This window comes from Patella vulgata, chromosome 5, assembly GCF_932274485.2.
Source record: "Patella vulgata chromosome 5, xgPatVulg1.2, whole genome shotgun sequence".
NCBI classification, from domain to species: domain Eukaryota; kingdom Metazoa; phylum Mollusca; class Gastropoda; family Patellidae; genus Patella; species Patella vulgata.
In genome coordinates this window covers 58083878-58109118 of record NC_065883.2, presented here as the reverse complement: position 1 = coordinate 58109118, position 25241 = coordinate 58083878, and the positions used below count along the sequence as shown (strand labels likewise).

General features: G+C 32.6%; 1 protein-coding gene across 1 annotated transcript; it reads left to right on the top strand.

The window, feature by feature from the left end:
* Positions 1–1094: 1094 nt before the first annotated feature.
* On the top strand, positions 1095–9628 carry LOC126820782 (FYVE and coiled-coil domain-containing protein 1; the record flags this gene model as incomplete). Its single annotated transcript, XM_050548924.2, has 9 exons — positions 1095–1140; positions 2290–2399; positions 3312–3431; positions 4459–4574; positions 5951–6057; positions 6559–6702; positions 7059–7137; positions 8052–8292; positions 9609–9628. Coding segments are annotated over exons 2-9 (900 nt in total), but the record flags the coding sequence as incomplete, so codon positions are not given.
* Positions 9629–25241: the final 15613 nt, after the last annotated feature.

Genomic DNA, 25241 nt, shown 5'->3' with positions numbered 1-25241 from the left:
ATTCGCTTGGTTGCTACTATCGATCACTAATAGGGATAACGTCGGGGAATATTAACTTTTTATTTAAATTATTAAAGAGACAATAACACTCTTGCTGGCTTGACAGCTCCAGAAAATAAAAAATAGCCATATTCTAAGTACTAGATGGTTAGTGTCCTACCTGTTGTGTAAATTATCCATTAAATCCTGTATTAGTCCAGAGGGTTCAAAAATGTTTTTAAATCCAATTCACATTTGAAAAGCTTTACGTCAGGCTTTTCAAATCATTTAGTTGAATTTTTCTAATTTTTTTAAATTAGGTGTGTTAAGATCAAATTTGTATCATCAATTAATTGGAATATTGTAAAATAGTACAATTTGTTGACCAGAATAAAGATTGGGACATATTATTCAGTTACAACAAGAGTGGTATTGAGCCTTTAAGAAAAAAATAAATAAATGTGTTGGAAGTATATCTGGATAACAATATATTTCCTATTTAGTGTAAATGAGTATACATAAAATAGTACGCAAAGGCGTAAAATGAGTAAAAGGCACCAATTCTAGAGAGTTAAAAGAAGGTTTCGCGAAGCTGTAAATTAGTGTAGCCTATAACAGATTGCCAATTTGTATATTTCAAACTTTCTGTGGTCAACCTCATAAACTTTGGAGCAAGACATTACCAAATATTGCTGCGTCTGAAGTAGAGAGCGTCCAACCCAACTAATATTTGGCAAAAGAGCCGGATAAAGGAACAAGACGTTAAAACAACAATTTGGGTAGTCTGCACCCAAAATCAACATACAGTTACTCCCCTTTTCGACCGTTTTCAATACGGAAAGATATGTATAGTAATGAAATTAGTTCGCATTCAGTATTAATATTTGTTTGTTCTGAAAAATTGTGCAAGGCTAGTACAAATATTATTCTATAAGCATGTAATAATTTTCTATTACTGTCACGATTGTAGAGGGAAAGTTGTTTTATTGTAAATACTTTATGCACAATATGCATATAACCAGCGAAGAGCACTGAATATCGAATAATTATTTCCTAATAGTGAGCTAATTTCCTTTATGAAAATAACTACTGCTGGGATGAAAACAAACAAATAACTTACATAGTACGCACTGTTGTTAAATTTGACCTACATGGTAAAAAGTTAGTATAACTTATATCATAAGGTATTGATTATGGGCATTAAATGGCATTACGGGCGTGTAGTTTTATTATTGCATTGACCCGACGGAAGTACACTACAACGTTTGACATCTTATTCTTGTGTAGTTTCTTGATTCTTCTAAGCAAGTTTATTTGTTTGCTAGCAGTGCTACATGGATCTGTCACAGAAGGATTCTGCATATTATGCTGAGTGTAGATCATGTGACTAAAATCTTCCCAGCTAGATTTTATAACAAAACATAAGTCCTACGAATTAATTTGGCAATGCAATAAGTTATTTACATTACAAATAATATAACCACTAACACTTAGTTAAATAAAGACTAAAAGTTAAAAGAATTAATTAGATTAAGATGTTTGGATTTTAGTACTGTAACTGTTCAGTGTAAAATGTATTTTGAATAGTAGGCTACCCTACATTGATTGTTTTAAGCAGCTGCCCACAATGACAATGTAAACTTTTAGAAGTTGAATTTTAATGTTTCTGATAGATAGAGAAATATAGCTTACACGTTGCACAAACATCTCAGAGAAAACTTACTAGTACAATGTATTGGAACAGAATGAACCAAAGCACATTCAACGAAGACATGCTCTAGACTTTGTGTATGACAGGTCTTATATAAATGCCTATGTAATAGGATTACTCCTTCAGATTGGAGGATGTTGTGTCTGTCACAAACTATTTTATTGTTTATTACTTCAAAGTCTTTATTAATGTTTTGGAATTGAATTAGCAATTATTTTTGTTATTAGAAAAATAATTGTAGGCCTATTTGAGAATAACAATTTTTGTGCATGCATGGGATCATGTAGTATTTTGCACAGGAATCTATCTCTGAATGTTATTAAATTAAAGCAAATAGAATATTGAAATTATAAAGATCACGATTGTTTACACATTGTTACTCTTGGGCTTATTATAAGCATAATTATGCTCTAAGGAAAGGAGTAATCCTATACCTTGGGCACCTGTGAGGCTGTGACCTGCCACCCAAGAACAACTTCATTAAGAAAAGCAAAAAGTTCAGAAGTAAAATTTTTTATGTTACTCATACTTCAGGACAGTTAACACAATGCAAAAAGAGAAAGAGAACACAAGTGAGCAATTTAACTGTCTTCTTGCAGATTTTTAAAATTGAAATGTTAAATAGAAACTAGAAGTATGTCGAAGGTAGTAACAGCTGCAAGTCTCAGTACAGGGCCACAACAAGAGAAAATCATTCAAGATGTTGAAGGTACAATATATATTAGTTTGTCTTACCATTATTTTAATGTTATGATTCTTTGATAAATGTCGTCCTATTTGTTCTGCAAATTCTGTTTGATCAGAAATTTTTGGCAATTCTTCTGAAAAAGCAAATATTTTTAGAAGAATGAAAATAGTGCAAAAATTTGTTAGCTATGTCAACTCCTCGAACATCTGGCATCAGGTAAAAAGAGTAAATAAATATCCTGCCTTACATGTAGTAGTACATGACCTGGGGATTTCCAAAGCTGGAGGTTTCTTGGATTAGGATAACATCTGGTTGAAGACCTCTAACATAATCAGAGATTTAAGTGAAAAAATACCACCAAAATGATGTTATTATATGTTAAAACCTGAAATGAGAAGTGGTATCTGGTATCAGATCTAGAAAGAGTAAGCATGCATGACATCCGTTACACTTCATCCATTATATTGAAATGTGTCTGCTGTGTGGAGGGACTTGCTTTCTTGTTATCTCTAATGTTAGTTGTTTAGTTTTTACAATGTTTATATTCTGTCTTGCCTGCAGGTTTACCTTGTAGATTTTATTTTACGTGTAGTGCGGTCCTCCTGCACTTACTATTAAGGAGGTGGCGGGTGTCTAACACTCTCACTTTATCGCATACGGTTTGTCATTTGATCCTAGGTTTCTATGCACATAACAAAGACTATAGTCACCTGCCTATAACCTTGTGGCTTTTCTCCCACAGCTAAAGACATGTTGCACAAGTGAATTATTAAAATAGAGATATTCCATATGACATAAAATTTGTGATGAGTGACTGTTAAAAACTTGTCTCTTTCTTAGTCTTAAGGTAAATTATGTTAGTTTTGACTGTTAAAAATTGTCTCTTTCTTAGTCTTAAGGTAAATTATGTTAGTTTTGTTGTGAATTTTGTAGAATGTGTAAAGTTACTGGTAGAAATATTTCAAGAATCAAGGACACCTATTAATGATGATGATCAAACTCTACAGAGATTTTGTGCCAAACTTGAACATCTCTTTCAGATGGATATGAAAGGTGAATAACTTTTCTTGTTTATAACTTAGCACAAGCCTAAAAGTATTTTAATTTTTGCACAAATCCACAAGTAAATCAATAATATTTTTTGGCCTGGCTCTAACAGTCAATCTTATATTTTAGTACACTAGTCTTGGGACAATGAATATGCAGTAAAGTTATTATTTTGCTAGAGAATTTTTGTATTAAATTATTTTTTTACCCACTGGAACCCATTTACAGCAGGGTACTATATAAACAGTGATGAGTGTTTTCTGCCTAGGCTAAGCAGCAATCCATATATCCGTCAAACATTTAAGAACACAATAACTCTTCTGATTCAGGTAGCATGTTCCAACTTGGTGTAGATATCCATTCGATGGTGAACATTTTTGTAGTCTAAGCAGAGATTAGCACTTTGATTGGTTGGGACACATTAACTCCTTGAAGCAGAATGTTAAAACTTGTTAGTGTATATGTCCATTCTGGAAATTTCTTGACTGAGTTCAGTAATAAGCATTTTCTGCTTAGGCTAAGTAGAGATAAGCAAATTGATTATCTGTTAGAAACACCTGTTTCTAATTGATGTGGACTGATGAAACATTGTGTAAAGTTTCATTACATCAAAACTGTGATTAGTATACATACGATAATAAACATTTTCTGTTTTGGATAAGCATAGTGATAAACATATTGATTACTAGATACTCTATAAAAAGAAAAATGTGCAAGTAATTAATGGGTGTCATCTGTTTATTTTTGGATTGAGGCTGAGATTCTTTGTAAAACAGTGATAATAATCCTGTATATTCATACTACACTTGTAATAGAGAATTCAAGTGAATCTTCAAGAATTCAGAAAGGGAATCTTTGAATTTGAATCAGATTTGAAGAATCTCATAAAATTTATTCCGGAACCCATACTGATACAAATTTTATTTCATTGTTTTAATTTGAATGACTAGCAAAAATTTAAGCATTTTTCAACTCTGATGTTAGACATGTCTTGTTAGTAAAATTATTTGATAATGTTTTATTTGTATTTTAGAAAAATACTCACTACTAGGAAGAAGGAAAGATTATTGGGACTACTTTTGTGATTGTTTGTCTTCAAATAAAGGTTCCAATGATGGCATCAAATTTGTCAAATCCTTGGGTGGTGAGGTATGACTGTTTTTATACACCCACATTTTCATGTGGACGTATATTGATGCACCCCCTGTAAGTCTGACTTGACGTCGGTCCACAATCTGTTTGTGGACACTACACAGGTCACAATTCTTATCCGATTTTAACGAAACTTGAGATATAGGTTCATTTCCAAAAGATCTTAATACCTTTCGATATTGGCATGTATCGGATTGAAACTTCATGGATTATGGCCCCTGATTGTACGAAATATCAAGTTTTTAGCTTGTGGTTCCTCTATATATCACTGTTACACCATTATGATAATTGAGTTCGAATTTCGTGAAAATTGGTCCGAAACTGCCCAACAAAATGTATGCAAATATAGTGTTAAATGTATGTAATATCAAGATTGTGGACCCTCTTAGAGGTCACAATTTTGATTCCTTTCAATATTCGTGCACATTTTACTGTAACTTCCTGATTTATGGCCCCTGATTGTACGAAAAATCACGTTTTTAGCTTGCGGACCCTCTAGAGGTCACAATTTTTAAAAAATGTTTAAATATGTTATTATTATTATTACACCCTAATGAATTGAAAGATTTAGTTCGAATTTCGTGAAAGTCGGACCAAAACTGCCTGACAAAAGATTGTGGACTCTCTTTACACTAAAGGTCACAATTTTTATCCGATTTTGATGAACCTTAAAATATATGTTTATATCCCAAAGAACTTGGTTCACTTCGATATTGGCGCTTATCAGACTGTAACTTCTGAAAATTTTAAGCTTATGGACAATATAGAGGTCACAATTTTGATCCAATTTTAAAAACCGTTTAAATATATCACGGTTACACCAAAATGACGATTGAGTTCGAATTTTGTAAAATTTGGAGTCAAACGGCCCAACAAAATTGCTAATCCTTGTACGCAAATAGTGTTAAAGTATATAATATCAAGGTTGTGGACCCTCTTCAGGTCACAATTTTTATCTGATTTTGATGAAACTTAAAATATATATTTATACCCAGAAGATCTCGGTTCCTATAGATATTCACGCATATCGGTCCGTAACTTCCTGGATTATGGGCCCTGATTGTACGAAAAATCGCTTCTTTTTTGTTGAGCTTGTTCTTTATCCATCACTTGTAAAATGTGGGTGTATTTGGCATTGCAACTGCTTGTTGTATCTATAAATTTATTTAATTACAACTTTCTTGATTCCCACTAATAGGTTTTTGTAATAAATTGTTGGCGTGGATATGCAAAATTTATTTTTAAGATGAAATTTTATTATTTCATTGCTAGAAAAATACCTATTTTTAATACATCAAGGCCTTTTTGTTTGTCAGTGAAGTTAGTTTTGTTATTTTTCACAGTGAAGTTAGTTTTGTTATTTTTCACTTCAGCACAAGACATCCTTAGGTAAAGGTCGAGCTTTGATAAGATTTTGTTTGGTACACAATAGACTACCAGACAGCATACAACAATGTGTAATAAATGGTAAAGTTACAAGGTATGTTTACATGATATATGTATTTTACAACCACTTCTCGGAGGAGATAAATATCTCTAGATAATCTCTGGTATCTTCTAAGATTACAGATTTAGCTGGTTTGATTTTGGTTTGATGATTGTCTAAAGGGAGCCTATTCTGACTTGTAAAATTTGCAAAAAATCTAATTAAATTCTTTATTAAAGATATTTAGTAATTTCATTATTATTCTTCAAAGAATAATTTGAAATATTTTTTTTTTATTAACCTTTTACTCGTGACGGAAGTTGCTGTTTGGTTTATCATGTAACATAACTTACCATTATAACTTTGTTGGTGCCTAGCACCAATGACATCATAGTGTTATAGTCATATGACCAGCTGTAATAGCAGACAGTATGCACAACTATGATGGAAATGTTTGTAAGCCAGCATTTGTTTATATTTGGAAATGTGAATTTTAATTTGAAAATATTGTCTGGCTTATTTTTAAAATACTGGTATCATTTCTCATCATTTTAGTGATTACTTTTTTCCACAAAGTATTTGGCTTAAGAAAGAGAAATCTTCAACTATAATCTCATGTCTGTATGATCTTAATGAAGTGAATTTTGACCTTTCATCTCGAGGCTATGACTTAGACAGTGCATGGCCTTCATTTGCAAAGTAAGTATATTTTGGTATTTAATCTTTTTTATATATTGTCAATCACAACAAATCACTACATTTATTTATGACAAAGGTAATTAATTACCTGACGCTTTGCTTATTTTTATTTAACAATAACTAACAGCTTTCCATTGATTTTGAATTTCGCAAAAACACAAGTTAATGCACTATATGGTGTTGAAATAAATCAAAATATGTCTGCAGTTTTCTGGCTAATTCAATGGCCAACTTCAAGTGGGTTGTTACTTATCCTTTTTTATATAAAATATTTATTACCCTGGATAATTATTGTGTATGATATACTTTAATATAATTGTGTATGATAGGTAGTGTTTATTATATTATAATTGTAGAAAATCTGGAGGTAGTTTTTCGTGGAATCCACCTAGTAGACGAAGTAGTATCAGTAGTATGGCGAGTGTTCAAACTACAGTAAGTACCTATTTAACCTAGTCTATCTGTATTCTAATTCAACTACCAAAATGTATCACATGCTAAGATTAAGAAATTATGAAAGTTACAAAAAACATACTTTATTCACTAAAGAGTCCAGTTGATGATAAATAAAGCCATAATCTGGGTAGTGTTCTGGAATCTTGTCAATGTGTATCTTAGTAGAATTAGTAGCTTATGTCATTGCCTCGGTGTATGTTGTTAGGCCTCAATTCATAGAGCATAAGTAAACATTACATTTTCAAATAATTGCAACCGATATAAGAGTCAGACTTGAAAAGATAGGTCATTATGTACATTAACCCTTTAAACCATGACCCCTATATTCACTATGCCCCCATATGCAGAGCTATCAGATGAAATTTGGTTGATTTTTTAAAAAAAACCAAAACAAATGATATATGATGGATTGTCTAGGTGACAACCCATACAATAAAATCACAGTGCAGATTAGAATAATTAGGGATCTTCAGATCAGTATCTTACCCTTTAGTAGGCCCCTATATGTAGGTATTGAATAAAAAGGTTTATAACTTATTTTCGAAAATTGCAAGAAACTACTACTTTCTAGCTATACTGCCTCTAAAGGCCTGAGTCACAGAACTAGTGTAGATACAGTCCTTAAATAATTCACAGCTATTAGTATAAAACAGGTGGTTTGAGGTGCAAGAGAGAGCAGTAGTTTCGGGTGGTCCAAGTTCTAATTAAATCTTAATTCATTCTATATAAAATATTATACAAATAAAACAGTGAAAACTTTTCCTGTCCTCATTAGCCCTGTCGGAGCAGAAAAGTAGGACATTAAACCCCATTTCATTTCATTTACAAATATAACAACTATATGACATTCTTTTAAACCATATTCTAATGTTTCTTGCTGAATTGACTTTCAGGATAATACCAGTGTACTGAACATGTCAATACCTACTTTTGACTCTCATGAAGTAGACAGATTGAATCAAGATTTAGCTTATTCAGAAAGTCTCCAGTCTGAGCTTAAAGGGAAGGTAGAATCACTTCAGGAAGAGAAATTTTTATCTGACAAGTCAGCGTGGGTAACACAAGGAGAATTAATGGCTGTACAGAATCAACTTCAAGATAGCCAGGAACAGTTGGTCAAATTACAAGAAGATTACAGAAACTTGGAAAAAAGGTTTGTAATAATGTAACTCCTTGTTATGTAGGCTATGCACATTACTCTTTTAAAATTATTGACGATGATAATTTCCACTTTTTGATCAAGTTATTATGCCTTTATGATCCAGAAAAGTATTAGATATTGACAGGGCTTGATTTATACTACTACATGTAGCTTCTAATCTCTGGTTAGAATCGTACATAATAAGTGCCTCCAATTGTGACACTTTTTATATATGTCCGCCTTATTTTTTGGGCCAAATGGTTAACGTGTGCACGTTGGATCAGAAGGTCTGTCATTGAGTCAAGTGGCGTGGTTTTGATTCCCGGCTTGTACGAGACAAGAAGTAGGGTCCCCTGTCCAACCACGTGCGTTTTCTCCCTCTGCTAAAGACCCCTAGTTTGTGTTGAGTCGACGTTACTCTCTCTCCCTCTCATTATTTTGAGTAGAGTGCAGCTACTCATATAGCAGCCCAGTAATTTCTTCTGTACATGGATAATGCTAGTGATTCTTATAAAACTGTTATTTTGCATAGTATCAAATAGTTATGGTAACACCAAAAATGTGACAACTGATTATCGAATAATATATCTTGACTCATTAATTGTTATAAACAGCATGACCTTTAGAATTTGATGAAAATGTACCGCGTATTAAAAATTATTAGGATTAATTATCGTTGATGAAATACTTTTTATACGCCCATATTTTCATGTGGACATATGCGGTCGCCACTGTTTGTCCGTCCGTCTGGACAATTTGTTTGTGGACACTCTACAGGTCACAATTTTTATCCAATTTCAACGAAACTTGAAATATAGGTTTATCTCCCTGAGATCTCGGTTCCTCGATATTGGTATGTATCGGACCGTAACTTCATGGATTATGGCCCCTGATTGTACAAAAAATCGTGTTTTTAGCTTGTGGACTCTATAGAGGTCACGATTTTTATCCAATTTTGTTGAAACTTGAAATGTAACTTTATAACCAGAAGATCTCAGTTCCTGTCGATATTCGCGCATATCAGACCTTAAATTCCTGAATTATGGCCCCTGATTGTACGAAAAATCCTGTTTTTAGCTTGTGGACACTATAGAGGTCATAATTTTTATCCGATTTAAATTAAAACATTTGAATATATCACCGTTACACCCTAAGGATGGTTGAGATCGAATTTCGTAAAAATCAGACCAAAACTGACAGACAAAATGGCCCGCCCTGGAACTCAAATAGTGTAAAAATATGGTATATCAAGGTTGTGGACCCGCTCGAGGTCACAATTTTGATCTTATTTTGATGAAACTTGAAATGCATGTTTATAACCCAAAGATCTTGGATCCTGTCGATATTCGGGCATATCGGATGGTAACTTCCTGAATTATGGCCCCTGATTGCATGGAAAATCATGTTTTTAGCTTGTGGTCCCTCTAGAGGTCACAATTATTATCCGATTTAAAAAAACGTTTGAATATATTACCGTTACCTGGAGGTCACAATTTTGATCCGATTTTGATCAAACTTGAAATACACATAGATCTTGGTTCCTTTTGATATTCGCACATATCGGATCGTAACTTCCTGAATTATGGCCCTTGATTGAACAAAAAATCACATTTTTAGCTTGTGGTCCCTGTAGAGGTCACAATTTTTATCCGATTTAAAAAAAAAAACATGTGCATATATCAACATTACACAATAATTTCTTGGTTCCTTTTGACAATTGTGCATATCCGACCGTAATTCCTGGATTATGGCTCCTGAAAAATCGCATTTTTAGCTTGCACAATTTTTTTTTCCGATTTTAAAAAACGTTTAAATATGTCACCATTCCACCATAATGAAGGTTAAATTCGAATTTCGGGAAAATCAAAATGAAACTGCCTGACAAAATGGACGCTCTTTGTACATAAATTGTGTAAAAGTGCAATATGAAGGTTGTGGACCTTCTGGTGGTCACAATTTTTATCTGATTTTCATGAAACTTAAAACATATCTTTATATCCCAAAGATCTCAGTCCCTCTTGATATTTGCACATTTCAGACCATAACTTTCTGGATTATTGCCCCTGATTGTACAGTACAAAAAATCCCGTTTGTTTTTAGCATGTTCTCTATCCATCTCTTGCAAAATGTGGGCGTATCCTGTCTGGCAGCCGCTGGTTACAAATTTTAACTGTCTAAGCATCATTATAATTTGATATCTTGTGCTTATTGTTTTATTTTAGGAATGATCAACTGTCAAATGATAAAAGTCAACAAGAAAAAGATTGGAAAGGCAAGATGAAGTTATTGGAAGATGACAAACAGAAATTAGAAATTGAAAAAGACAGAATGGAACAAGATGTTAAAAAACTACAGGACTCTTTATCAGTCATTAATACCAAGTTGACAGATGCAGTTGATTTACATCGGAAAGAGATTTTACAAATAGAAACTTCTAAAGCAGATGTGACATTGGAACTTAAAAGTTGTCAGAATGATCTAATGTTAAAAAAGGAATTGTTCAATAAGAAAGTTGAAGAATTGACAATTCACGAGAATAAACTACGCAGTGTTGAGAACCACAATCAGGAACTGTTGAAAAAACTGGAAGGAGTTTTAGAAGAAAAAGGAGCTGATGCGTCAATTAGCTTAGATGCTGCCGGTAAACTTAGTGACATGTTGAATACCCTGCAGCAGACGCAAACCGAAATCACAGATATAAAAGGAAAAAACGCACAACTGGAAATTCAGTTATCCAATTTGGAAGAGAAATATTCTGATTTATCAAATGTCAAAAATAGTCTGGAAATCTCCCTAGAAAAATCTGCACAAGAAAAAACATTATTAGATAAAAGCCATGATGACAAAATGGCTGCTGTGTCCAAAGAACTTTCAGAATCCAAAAATGAAGTTGACAAATTGACACTTGATTTGCAAGAAAATAAGTCAGATTTATTTACTGCTCAAAATAGATATGACCGTGCCTTAAATGATATAATTGGTTGTTTCAGCGATATAAGTGACCTTAGTCGGTTTCATCCTAGTGATGTTGATTTTAATACTCAGGAACTTTTTAAAACACTTAAGTCTTCTAAAGATAAGTTAGTACAAAAGCAGAAAAGATATCAGATGGATATAAGTTCCTTAAAGCAAGCACTAGATTCTAGTAAATCAGATAGCAAAACGCTCCGACAGAATCTTGACGAAACTAGAGAGAAGTTAAAAGATTTAAATTCCAAGCATGAAGATCTCAAAGTCAGCAAAAATAAATTGAAAGAAGAACTGAAGTCCGTAAAAAGTAAAATGTTATCCAAAATTGAAGAAACTAAAAATTCATTACACCATTCAGAAGAGGCTGTTGCAGAATATAAGGAAGCTTTGAAAGAACAGGAAGAAGCGATTTCTCAAATGATGGCAGCTTTTCATCTTAAGGTAAGATAGAATTAATGGGTAAACTGTACAGTATATTAGTTACTGGATTATTAACTCGTCATTTTAAAGAATAATTGAATTAAACTTCATTTTGTTTTTTTAATGCTCATATTCTACTGTCAACCATTTCCTACAAGTACTAATTCAAATCAAGAATATTTGTTTATTTTTTTATTCCGTACTATATGTAACAAGGAATTTTAACCAAATTTTTATTAAATTAACAAAGAAGAACAAATATTTTGTGTGAATTAATGTGAGCCTATTCCCAGTATAAGTATATACTTCGGTGGAAGCGGACGTTAAATAAAGCTATTTCACACACATGTAACAGTAGAGTTGGTTGGCTGAATGGTCCAAAATGAATTGAAATGGGGTTTAACGTCCTACTTTCCTGCTCTTATTAAGATGGAAATATGCTTTGCAGTGTGCTATGTGGGAAATTTTGCCCGGACAGCCGCACTATTGCTTACTCTGTCAGGGGATCTTTAAGTGACTTTATAGCACACTGCATGGCATATTATGCTTGTCTTCATTAGTCTGGTTGGTACAGAAAAGTAGGATGTGAAATCTTAATTCATTTTACTTACACAGGACCTGGTTTTCAGTTCCATCCAAACTACTAGATGTTTTTCGATGATTCCACCACTGACAAGGGGAAACCAGGCTGGTTTGTAAGCCAGTGTCATACTCACTGAAACACTGTGGCCCTTCTAAATGGTCCTGGACTTAGTCTTTATGCAATGAGTGATTTACATTTTACGTCCACTTTACCTCATGGGTTTTCCCACAGGTTCTCCAGTAAGCCCTCACTGCTAAAGATATGTCAGTTTAATTAGTTCCACAGTCTTGAGTGAATCAACACTATCATAAAGCAAGAACATTTATTGTCTAAATTTATTTATAAGAACTGAAATATTAATTTTCCAATAAAGGCCAATAATTTAATGAAATTTAATGGATATACAGAAATCATTTGAAATTTGACTTTCTTTCTAAATAATGTTTTGATTTTAATTACCAATTGACAATAAATTCTTATGTTACAGCAACACAAATTTCTGGTTGACTATTGTTGGCAAAATTTGATAATGAAATAAAGATATCCACAGGTTAATTAATGAATTACATATATATCTGTTTTCAGATATTAGATGATGAACAGATGGACACATTACTTGGTTTAAAGAAAATCTCTGAGCACACAAAAACTCTGACGTCAAACATAACAGATCTTCAGTCACAAAACGAACTGTTAAACAATCAGCTTCAACTACGGGAAACAGGGGAAAGTGAGATGGAAAGCAAACTTTCTGAATTAATGAAGGACTTCTCGTCAAAGGAAACTAAGTTTAACAATGAAATTAAGGAAAAAGACAATGAAATTCTTACTTTGTCGAAATCGGTTTTGGACTTAAAGGAAAGTGTTTCAAATAAAAACGGGGAAATTGCAATATTGGTTAAAGATTGTGATAAATTAAACCATGAGTTAGAAGAATTGAAAGAACAATTCAACACCCTTTCAGTTGAAAAACGTGAATTAGAAAATTCCATTCAAGTAAACCAAGAAAAACTTCAACAAGAAAGTAGTCAAAAAGCAGACGTCCAAAAAACACAAAAGTATTTGGAAGAAAAGATCCAATTTTGTAACGCTGATCTGGATTCCAAAAGTAAAACCATAGAATTATTGCAAGTTGATCTAAGTGAACTTGTAAGTCGAAGTGAAATTATTCAAAAACAAAAAGAAGAAGTTGAGAAAGAGAAACATTTGTTAGAAACTGAATCTGCTACTGCCAATCAGAAATTGAATGAAATGTCAATCAAATTAGAACAAGAAAGAACAAGATCATCTGAATTACAAACTAATAGAAAAGACATTGATTCCAAACATACCGAATTAAAAAAGCAGTTGGACGATTTAAACAAATTAAATTTAGACTTACAAAACAAATGCGAACAATATGAAAATGAACGAGACACTTTAAATACTCGATTAGATGACGCTTTACATGATACTCAATCTATTAAAGACCAGCTTAGCCAGACATCGGTTGAATTAGATGCAGCGTATTCATCAAAGGAGAGAGTTGAAAAAGAGAATTTGGAGTTACAAGACACCATGGAAAAGAAACTCCAGGAATTTGAGTCTTTAAGAGAGAGACATGAGGTTCTCGAGAAAGAATTTGAGAGTAAGAGGTTGTTGGAAGAAGAGTTTGGTAAAGACAAAGTTTTACTTGAAGATGAGAGAGATGGCTTAAAGAAAAGTTTATGTGAAGCTGAAACTAATATCAAAACATTAACTGAGTCGTCATTTTCTCTCACATCTCGAATGGAACTAATGACACATCAGTTTGAAAATCAGAGCCAAAATCTTGAATCCTTACAAATTCAGAACAAAGAACTAGAGTCAGAGCTTTCTGATTTGAAACTGAATTTGGAGGCTGTTACTGAATCAAAACTTTCTTTAGAAGAGCAGTGTGCAGATTGGAGTAAAAAATGTACAGATCTTGAACATATGATTGAAGAAAAATCAAAAAGTGGAAATGATCGAGAGACAGAACTAGAAAATCTCAATGAAGAGCTAAAAACTCAGATTGAAACCCAAAATCAGGAAATATCAGCGTTACAGTTTCAGTTAAGTTCTGAACAACTTCAGCATGATGAGATGATTCAGGTATTTACACAAATTTCTGTCTGAAAATTTATATTATGATAAAAAATATTTTTCAAGAGGATTTAGGCATGTAACATGAATTAGCATGTTATAGAATGAATTGAAGCATTTGTGGTACATTATTCAGTATATATTATTCTATTAATTACATGTAGATACATTTAGTGCATTCTTACAATTAATATGGTCGGACACTTTAGCATTACATGTATTAACAATTATTTCTTATGACATTATTCGGAGCAAAACAGTAGGACGTTAAACCCCATTTCATTTCATTTCATTTCTTATGACATTAGATAATTATATTTTATAGTATTAACTGTAGATAAGATAAGATAAGAAACATGTGAGATTTTATTGTATCATAACACCCATTGCAGGCCACATACATTTCATATACATGACTTAAGGAACATAAAATAAATAGTATGAATAATGATTATTGCAAACCATCTACAGTGTATATGGTGTGTACAATGAAAGTTACTACAGTTTGTGTTGATCCAAAAACTAAAATCCATCAGACTAGCTCTTAAACATGGCAAAACATTTAAATGCAACATTAGATTGTTTGAAATTTTCATGCTATTTTAATGTTTCTACCTCATCCCTGAAGATAAATTGATATCATTCAGGTAGCTCCATAACATATTTACTTTTTGCTATTATAGAGTTTCTCAAATCAACAAACAGACCAGTCAGACCATAAAAAACAAATTATAGAATATGAGAAACATATGGAAGAATTACAACAACAATTAGATGGCTATAAATGTAATAAAAAGGAAGAAATTTCACAAGAAAGCCAGGTTTGTCCAATTTATACTTGGTTATAAATTTATAAATCTATAAATTTAGATACATGTTATAAAGGATGTTTCAAGCATTTGATTGAAAAAGGACCATTATTTGATTTAATTTACTATAATACCTGTGTTTTGTATTTATAGATTGAAATGATTAAACATGAATTACTGAAAAAAGGTGAAGAATTGAATTTAGCACAAAAGAAAATAGCAATGGTTTGTATCAACATTTATAAAATAGTAAATGTAAAAATGTAAATAATTAGATTTTTTTTTAAATTTTTAAACCACTCACTGTGTTTCATTTGCTTTAGCAAAAGGGAAAAGGAAGCAAAAACCTGAGAATAAAGATGATGACCATCAATGTTTATCAAGTGAATATATTTTATAAATAAATAGGGTACTGGTATTATTTGATATATTTTTATAATTTTTAGACAGAAGAACAGTTAAACCAAGAACGTGTAGATAGATTTCAGTTGAAGGTAGGACATTTTGTATTTGGTGAAAATTGATCGAGAACATTAGTAACAGAAGAGAAAGATATGGAAATCAAGACAGTGATGCAAACAAAGATGCATGGTCTGGCTAATTTTGTGACTACTATTTCCCAGATATTATGAAATATCCTGATAAAGAAACCACTATTATTATAAACTGATATTTAAAGCAAATGACATGTTTTTCAAACACAGAACATTCTCATACAGAAAACAAAATGTTATATTTTTGTAGGGTAACCCCTAAAAATTTGCAAATTCTGTAGCCTTCCAGGGCATTATTGTATCCATTGGACAATCAGCTATAGTTTAGTAATGCACTACTAGCCTATTAGTTATTATATCGTTATGTATTTCAGTTTATTTATATCTTTAACATTTTATCTAGTTACCGCAAGTGGGCAGTCTATTGTTGACAAACTATTTGGGTTGCTAAATATATATTATGTAAATGCATGTTTTAGCTGTTGATGGGATACCACTATGCATTCCACTTATTGTATGAGTGTTGGCAAGAAATCAAGTTGAGACAAATAATTCTTGGGGTATGAAGGCTTTAAATTTCCCAAACGATAGTATAATTTGTCATCTGTTTATATTTAACGTAGGGTGAATTAGATGCTTTAAGTAGAACTGTAACGAACAGTTCAACAGAAAAAGATGAAATAATTAACACATTAAAGTCAGATAATAAACAACTCAAAAAGAAGCTCATCAAACTTATAAGGTAAATATAATGGTTTCTTTTAAATGAAATATAAATTGAGTATATATTCAAGTTTCCTTTTTATATTAGTTACAATAGATACATTAAGGTTAAAATTGCAACTTAATTAAAATAGTGCAAGTTGAAATGTTTTAAGAAGATGAAACTTGTTCATGTATATGACTACTGTAATTAATTGACAATCAATGCATGTGGTGAGTATCAGCCCAACCATGATTTGATAAAGTAGGTGAATTTTTTTTTCATGATAATAATGCTTCATTTGAAAGCAAACTTTCTCTACAGTTTACATAAATGTAAATGATGATGAGTATATTTTAATGTTTACTCTCCAGTTTACATAAGTGTAAATGATGAGTATATTTTAATGTTTAAACTTCAGTTTACATTAATGTAAATGATGATGAGTATATTTTATTGTTTACTCTCCAATTTATGTTAGTGTAAATGATGTTTACTCTCCAGTGTACATAACTGTAAATGATAATGAATTCGTTCGTTCGTTTCTGGGGTTTTACGAGTAATGAGTAAATTTTAATGTTATTTATAGAGATAAAGATGCTCTATGGCAGATGACAGATCAATTAACATATGAACAGAAACAACAAGCTGAGGAAGTATGGATGGATAATAATACTGTTACCAACTGTCTAGGTTGTAAAACAGAATTCTCACTATGGCTTAGAAGGGTAAGTTTGGCGAGTTTCCTGGGTTTTTATCATATACATTCATTTCAACTGCGATGTTCCATCCTAGGTTCATCCAAGAATTGTTTTGTGAAAAATCCAAATTTTTTAAATGTATCCATACTTGTTTGTATGCTACCATCTATGTTGTACCTAATCTTATTCTCCCTCAGTGGCAAGGTCAGCTATATTCACACGCTTTACCAGTTAAATAAAAATGAGACATACATTGGTTGATTGCAGATATATAAAATTTAACAGAAGGTATTTTAATTTCAGCACCATTGTAGATTATGTGGTAAAATTTATTGTCATAACTGTTGCAATAATTGGGTAAAGACAGCTCATAGCAGGTAAGTATTAAATAATAACTTGTATGAATTATGGAAATTGTTCTACCTCGTGGGGTTTGCATATGAGCGGTGTACCATAAAGTCTGTCATTGAGTCAACTGGTGTGGTTTCGATTCCCCTGTTGTACGTGACAAGGAGTAGGGTCGCCTGTCCAACCTCGTGGGTTTTCTTCGGGTCCTCCGGTTTCCTCCCACTGCTAAAGACCCATACGCACAAGCGAATTATTGAAATAAAATTAAAAATGATATGTTAGTCCCGAAATGACCTAGTTTGTGTCGAGTGGACGTTAAACCCCATTTCTCTCTCTCTCTCTACCTCGTGGGTTTTCTCCGGGTCCTCCGGTTTCCTCCCACTGCTAAAGACACCTACGCGCAAGCGAATTATTGAAATAAAAAATTAAAAACCATACGTTAGTCCCGAAATTACCTAGTTTGTGTCGAGTGGACGTTAAACCCCATTTCTCTCTGTCTCTCTCATTCTGTTCTGACAAGAGAGGGTTTACTGTTACTGGAACACTAGACTGAATGACAAATAAAAAACCTGTTTATTTTATGTGGTATATTTTGTTTTTAAATCATGTGATGAAGTATAAAATAGTAAAACACGCCCTTTTCTTGCATTAGATAGATTAAAGGAATAAAAAAGCCTCTTTGATTTAAGTTAAAACTAAGTATGGCATTGATCAGATGTCTTATTTTGATTTGTAATGGAACCATCACTATTCAATTAAATTAAACTTTGTTTTGATAGAGTAAGCGGATGTTGGCTTATTTCTTAATTTAGTTTAACTATTATACACCTCATCATGTTGTCTGATTAACAGTTACTTCTGGAATTATATGACACATGTTCAATTTGTACAATCTTGTCCACGCTCTAGTGACAAAAGTTATTAGCAGATCTGCTTGAAATTTATTTGCTTTTTCAGACAACGATTTCTAGAGATTCACAATGTGATAACCTTTGTGGACTGCTCAGAAAAGAAATCAGCATATGAAATCCATTGAAATAGAAAGTTTTTTTGTGACCTAAATCTTTTTTTTTTCAGTAAAAAGGAGAGAGTATGTAATAGATGTAAAAGTAGACATGAATTATTAGAACAGAACTCAATGAATTCTTCAGTTTTATCAAGTCATTTGGATAGTGACGAAGAGAATGATTTAATAGAATCGGTGGCAATTAATCCAGATTCAGCTTCATCTCATGAACCCAGTACACAAGGTTCACAGGGTAAGTTCTTTAATACAGGGATATTCATTCATTCATTCATTCATTCATTCATTCATTATTGATGCAATGAACCATATTTTCAAGTAGCTCATTCTTTAACTCAATATTATCCAAAGTCTTCAACATTGAAAAAATGAATTATTTGTCAATTTAAATCAACATTGATGTTGTGATCTTACTAGGAAAAGGTCGGCATCTGATCTCCAATATTTAAGACAAAATAAATGTTTTACCATTGGTACAGGAATCGTGTACCATAATGCGTTTCAGTGCCATTTGTAACAAGGGACTCAACGAGGCTAGACAATATTCCACAAGTCATGTCAAATGGTGACACCATATTCTTATCTTGAGAGCATGCGCAATAAATACTATCGGTGTAGACTGGAATGACCAGACGCTGGAGATTGTAATTTGATTGAGACTTATGGCGTATTTTGCCGAACATAATTTGTTAGAAATTACAATAAAAACCAAAATGATTGAATGTGTATTACATTATTATATGCCTTGTGAGTTGCGACCCATATGTGTCAATTTCTAGGTCCCAAATATTTGCGATGTAGCTCCTTTTAGGTACATGTATAACGGTCTTGAGTGCACTTTGTTACAGTTGAGTAAGATGATTTCATAATGTACTCTGTCCCTATACATTTGTTTGTTACCGGGTCTGGAAAATTCAGAATTGACAGAATTGCAATCCTGTGAATTTAGTCCTGTCACAGTTCTGACGGCCTGAACAACTGAGGTAGTGCAAGTAAAATTGTGACTGAAATTTAACACAATGAATATCTTTCAGCTGTTGTGGTTGTTTGAGGTATTTTCTTAATCATTGATGCATGCATTGAAGCCCGAAATTACCTTTTTTACTCAATTGTAACTATTTATAGGATTGAGAGGAATCAATTCTGGAATATTTAGTCAAATATTCCTCATATGCCACTAAGACACAAACCTAGTCATACAAGGAAAGTTACTCCATAGAGAATTCGTTAAAAGCAATATTTCTCCACATGTATTGATAGTTATATGAAGTTAGATAATAAATACAATATTTTGAGAGCACAGGGTCAGTGTATCAATTAATACACATAGTATATTATTTACATTGTACAATTTCCCTAATGTTACTCCATAGTACAAACACTGCCATCTTGTTGTTATAGAAAATCTTTCTACTGTTATCATAATCTTGTTAAAATGTTTTGTTTTTTTATTTTTCAGAAGATGAATGTTCACCAATTCGTACAAGTATTGTTGAAGATGAAGCTGAAAATAAAGAAGAATCACCACCACATATACACGAGTAAGTCTAAATAATTTCTGTATGGTATATAAATTACAAGGAGGAAGAGATGAAAGATATTCACAGGAGCCTTTGTTTTAGTGACAAAAACATTTGTAATATGTAATGTCATACAAGGCTTTTGACTTTAAAACAAAAGATTCTTTACCAGTTTGGTAATTTGATAAATTATTTTAACACACCAGAATCTGTGATCATTAAATGTTACTTTTACAGTACAGACTGTTAATGTTGTTTATTTAGGTATTTTGTATTTAGAATTATTTACTTGTTTTTCATCACCTTCTGTCCCAATTTTACATAAAACTTGCCAATCTGTCGCCATTATTTACACTGGTAATCTCCTTGTCTCACAACAGTATCTTCTTGTTTTCCATATCAGACAAAAGAGTGAATTATTTTTGAGTTTTGAAACTAGAAGGTCAGTTCTTAGAGATTATTTTTTATGTCTCATTTGTTCAATGTGGATGTTTTAAAGTCTAAAACTAGGATTATTTTATATTTTAGGGTTGAAACAAACACTGTTGAAAACACTGACATACCAAAAGATGATAATTTTCATTTAATAACAAATGAAGAAATCACCCGCTCTTTAAGTATTGGTCAAGATGATTCCATGTCAGCCAGTATCTGTGATGATCCAAGGTAATAATAGTGTCTGTTATATATGTCATACTAAATATTATATAGCATACTAAATATATTTATGTTTGGTTTGTACATCTTAATTGTTTGAAGATCATCAATTAGGATTTTTGTTAAAAGTCAGTATAGGTACCGGTATTTGTCAGAATTATGTGTGTAATTTATTACAGTATGTGTTGCAGTGTTTTATTATGTACTGTATATATTACAGTGTGTATGTAATGTATTACAGTGTGTATTTACAGTATGTGTATGAATGTATTATGTATATGTAATTTATTACAGTATGTGTAGGAGTGTATTATTAGTAGCCGATGAATTAGAGAGAGGTGAAGTGAACAATCAGAATGAAACCACCATTAAACCTGGTAAAATCTATGTAATACCTGTTAAAATAGATAATATTAATACTACACTTTATTGGCAGTTTACATCTAAACCAAAGGTTTGTTTTACATTTTATTCCTTACTCTTTTAATATTATGTTATAAACGAATTTGATTTTAGTATTATATATTTAATAATCATTTTTGATTCTGTTGTTTGTGCCACAAGGCTCACTAATAACACAAAGTGCTCTTAAATGGTATTGGTTGAGTGGAGATTGTCCATGTGGCCCAGGATAGCCAGGGTGGCGCTGAAGTGCCATAAAACTCCATTTCATTTCATTTCATTTCCAAGTGGCATTTATCTGGTAGATATTGTCCATGTGACATTTATTTGTCCAAGCAGTTAAGGAACAAATATTATTGGCACCTTTCAATCTGATTAAAATACAGATCTATATTTTGTTTCGTTTTTATACTTTCGATGGCCTACACTACATGAAGATCTGACCGGTTGTAGTATAAGGTCGTGTCAAAGGTCGTATGAATGGCTTTTGACCCTATGGCGTCAGACATTGATTAGTCAGTCAGCGTTGATGTTTCTAGTGGTTTACCCACAGTTCCGTGCATCGCATGCCAAGAAGTCACCGCAACAGATGGTTTCGTTGGCTAATCCCTCATGCCATCCAGAACGCAGGTTATATAACAACTCTTCCAGATCTATGTGTAGTACAGACAAATAAAACGAAATTTTGAACCATAAAAAACGAAACGAAATAGGATCAGTGTTTTAATCAGATTGGGCACCTTTCTGCAAAAGACATTTTGCCAATTTGTTTTCTGAAGGCACAAAAAATAATTTAAGGAACTTTCTAGATGCTTTGGAAGTTGTTTTCATTTTTTTTATGTGTTTCAGGATATTGTATTTAGTGTAAAATATAGTGAAAATGAAATGACAAGTATAACAAACAGTGAGGTCCTTGTAGAACCATGTAAATGTAATTCACATCAGAAAGCTGTAGAAGGGGAGTTAACTGCAAAAGAACCAGGAATATATTCACTTGTATTTGATAACACATATTCTAAGTAAGTAGACTTGCTTTTACATGTCCACACAAATACATACAAATACATTTGTCTCTGTAAATGAAGGTCAGTGTTTTATTCACACAAAGAGTTATTTCCCCATTTATGTAATCTTGTGAATGTGATACAGGTCAGAGTTCTTAATAGAAGTGGGATTGTTCATTGTGGTATTATTATGAAAGAATCACGTTGACTTTCAAGATTTTCAGATTGTAATTTTCAAACATGGTTTGCAGAGTTATTTTTCTGTTCACATTTTGCTAAGGACAGAGTTCATGTGTTAAGATCCCGTTTGTTTTAAATTTGAAGACAAAAATTTGTTTAGGTCGTTTGGCTTGTCATAAGGAAGAATCCCACTGAGTCAAAGCATTTGCTCCTGTCAATTGAAATCTAAATGCTAGAGTTTTGAGTTTGCTCATTTGACTTGCCGGTGGCCATGGCCTGTCAAAATTATGGTTAAATTGATGCTTTTGAAATTGATAGTTGTAGAGTATTAACACTGCATGTTACTTGATAACTAATTTTACTAAAGAAAACGTTTTATTTTTCAGACTTACCTCAAAGACAATTCATTACATCTTGAAATGTACTAATTCATAGCTGTTATAGAAGAGAATAATCTTTTTTCAAGTTATTTTGTCAGAAATTCTGAAGAATATTCTTTAAAAAAATTTCATGAATATTTATTAGGTTCTATTTATAGGATATTGGCAAAGTTCTAAATTGTAAAAAAAACTACAGAGCTTTGGGGTCTATTTTTGTATGAAATTGTAAATACTTATTGTTTTATATTTGTTTTTTTAAGAATGTTGAATTTTGACTGGTAAGTGTAATGAGTAGATTATGATATAATGTTTTTAGATGAAATAAGCACTGTGGTCTGACTCCATATATTATTTTATACTTGATATATATATATATACCATGTATATTCATCTAGGTGAGGTTTAGGAAAATTAGGATAAAACCCCTATATAAGGCTTAATGTACATATATCACTTATATTCATATTTGAATCATTTATATTATTAATTTACCAACTTTTCCCTGTGATTTTGTACAAATGAATTCTTCTAGAACAGTTTGTATTAGATAATATGGCAGCATGTAATTGTAGTTCTAATTTTCTGATATCTTGATGATTAAACACATTATGGGTAAGCAACTGGAAATTTTAACATTTTATTAGTTGTATATTTATCTATTTCTTGTTGTGATAGAGATGTTGGAAGTTAGATATCAAATATCTTGTTTAAAAGTGCAATTTGAGGTGGTTACCCATATATCAGAGATGTAAGAATATTGTAATTGAATGTATATTTGTGTTCATAGGTTATAGAACTACTTTAGTAGTGACAGGTGTCATTAAAGAGGCAGGATACCCTTGGTACCTCTTGCAAGTGACATTTTTGTTTTCTATAATGAAAATTCACTTAATAATTTCATTGGTTTAAAGGAATAATTTAATTTATTAATATTAATGATAAAATGAATACTTATAATATTATAGAATTAATTCCAGTACAAAAAATAATGTATTAAAGATTATCGAGTAAAGAGTATAAATTAAGTCACATGTATTATTTTAGTACTGATGATTGTGCCCAGGGCTGTCATTTGAGGGTGCTGCTAGGTTCAAATCTTTGTGCGATGTAATACCATGGACCACTCTTGTACATTGTGGCTTAAATGTAAAAGAAGAGTAGACAAAACTGCTGCAGTACGAGTATGATTCCCACACCCAACCCTTATATTACACACAAAGCATTGAAATGAAATTAAATTACTTAATGTTAGTCTCAAAATGACTGAAATAATATTGTGTTGAAGAGATGTTCAGCATCATTCCATTCCATTCTGTCATTTGAGTCAGTTTTGCCAGTCAGTGTCTGACTGGCATTGTTAATGAACAACTGAGAGAAATCTACCTAAACCTTTCAGTTATTTTATTTATGTTACTACATATGTTTTTCTTCTTATTTCTTTTGGAAAAATACTTATTTAAAAACCAGAAGTACTTTGTTGCGCTGATCAAAGTCTTTTGTCCTCAAAGCCATTAAAAACGCAATGCCAAATTCAAAGTTTATTTACTGCAACAATTTTTAACAATTGTACATAACAATTGACAAAATCGAGATAACAAGCATTTGTGGATAATTTCATGAAAGAATTCACTACAAATGCAAAAAAACGAAACATCAGAGAACCATGAAACAAAGCAGGGGTCCGCTGAAGTCAATATCGGGTATGTCCACCCTGAGCTCTTACACATGCCTGAAGTCGCCTTGGCATGGACTGGCACAGATGTCTCACTACACGCTGTGGGATTGTTCCAATGATTTTGGAGTGCCTGTACCAACTCTGCAACACTGTGGCACGGCTTGAGTCTGAACCCGTCGCCAAGTTCATCCCTAAGGTATTCGATCGGGTTCATGTCAGGAGACATAGCACGGACATGAGGTTGAATCGGGATTCATCCGAGAATATGACATTTCGCCCTGATGTGTTGTGCAGATACCCCTGATTTGCGGCCCATTGCTGTCTGGCAAGTCGATGACGATGCAAAAGGATTTGACCTTGGTAAGGTCAACGGCAGCGTAACCCATGAGCAGCCAGGCGCCTTCGGACTGTTTGAGGACTGATCTGACGTTGTCGTGTTCCAACAGTTCCCCTCGCAGTAGCAGTAGCTGACTGGAACCTGTTGCGCAGATGCTGTAATCAGATGTGGTGATCTTGAGCAGCGGTTGTTACAGGTGGCGCTCCAGGTCGGGGTCGATCGGCAACTCTTCCTGTGGCGTGGAAGCGTTGTCTCAGGCGAACAATGGTCGATGGGTGGACATTAAAGTGTCTGGTGCCGGCTACCTATAAAGGACCCCAATCCAGCATGCCAATAGCTCTGTTCCTGTTTTCTTGTGTAAGTCGTGGCATTTTTCCGAAGTGATGAATGTTGAAATTTTGATCTGTATTTAAAGGACCAGAGGGCAGGGAATGCACGTGCAAAACGTGTGACATGGGACTGCTTAAAATCATGAAAAAAGACAAGTGAAGTGTTGCGTTTGTATGAACTGATATTGGGTTCAAACCTAGAACTCCACAAAAAGAGACCCATCACAAGTTTCACATATGTGCCATAAGATAGGAAAGCCCAAGAAAACGTTTACCAGAAATATTTCACGAATTAGGCATTGC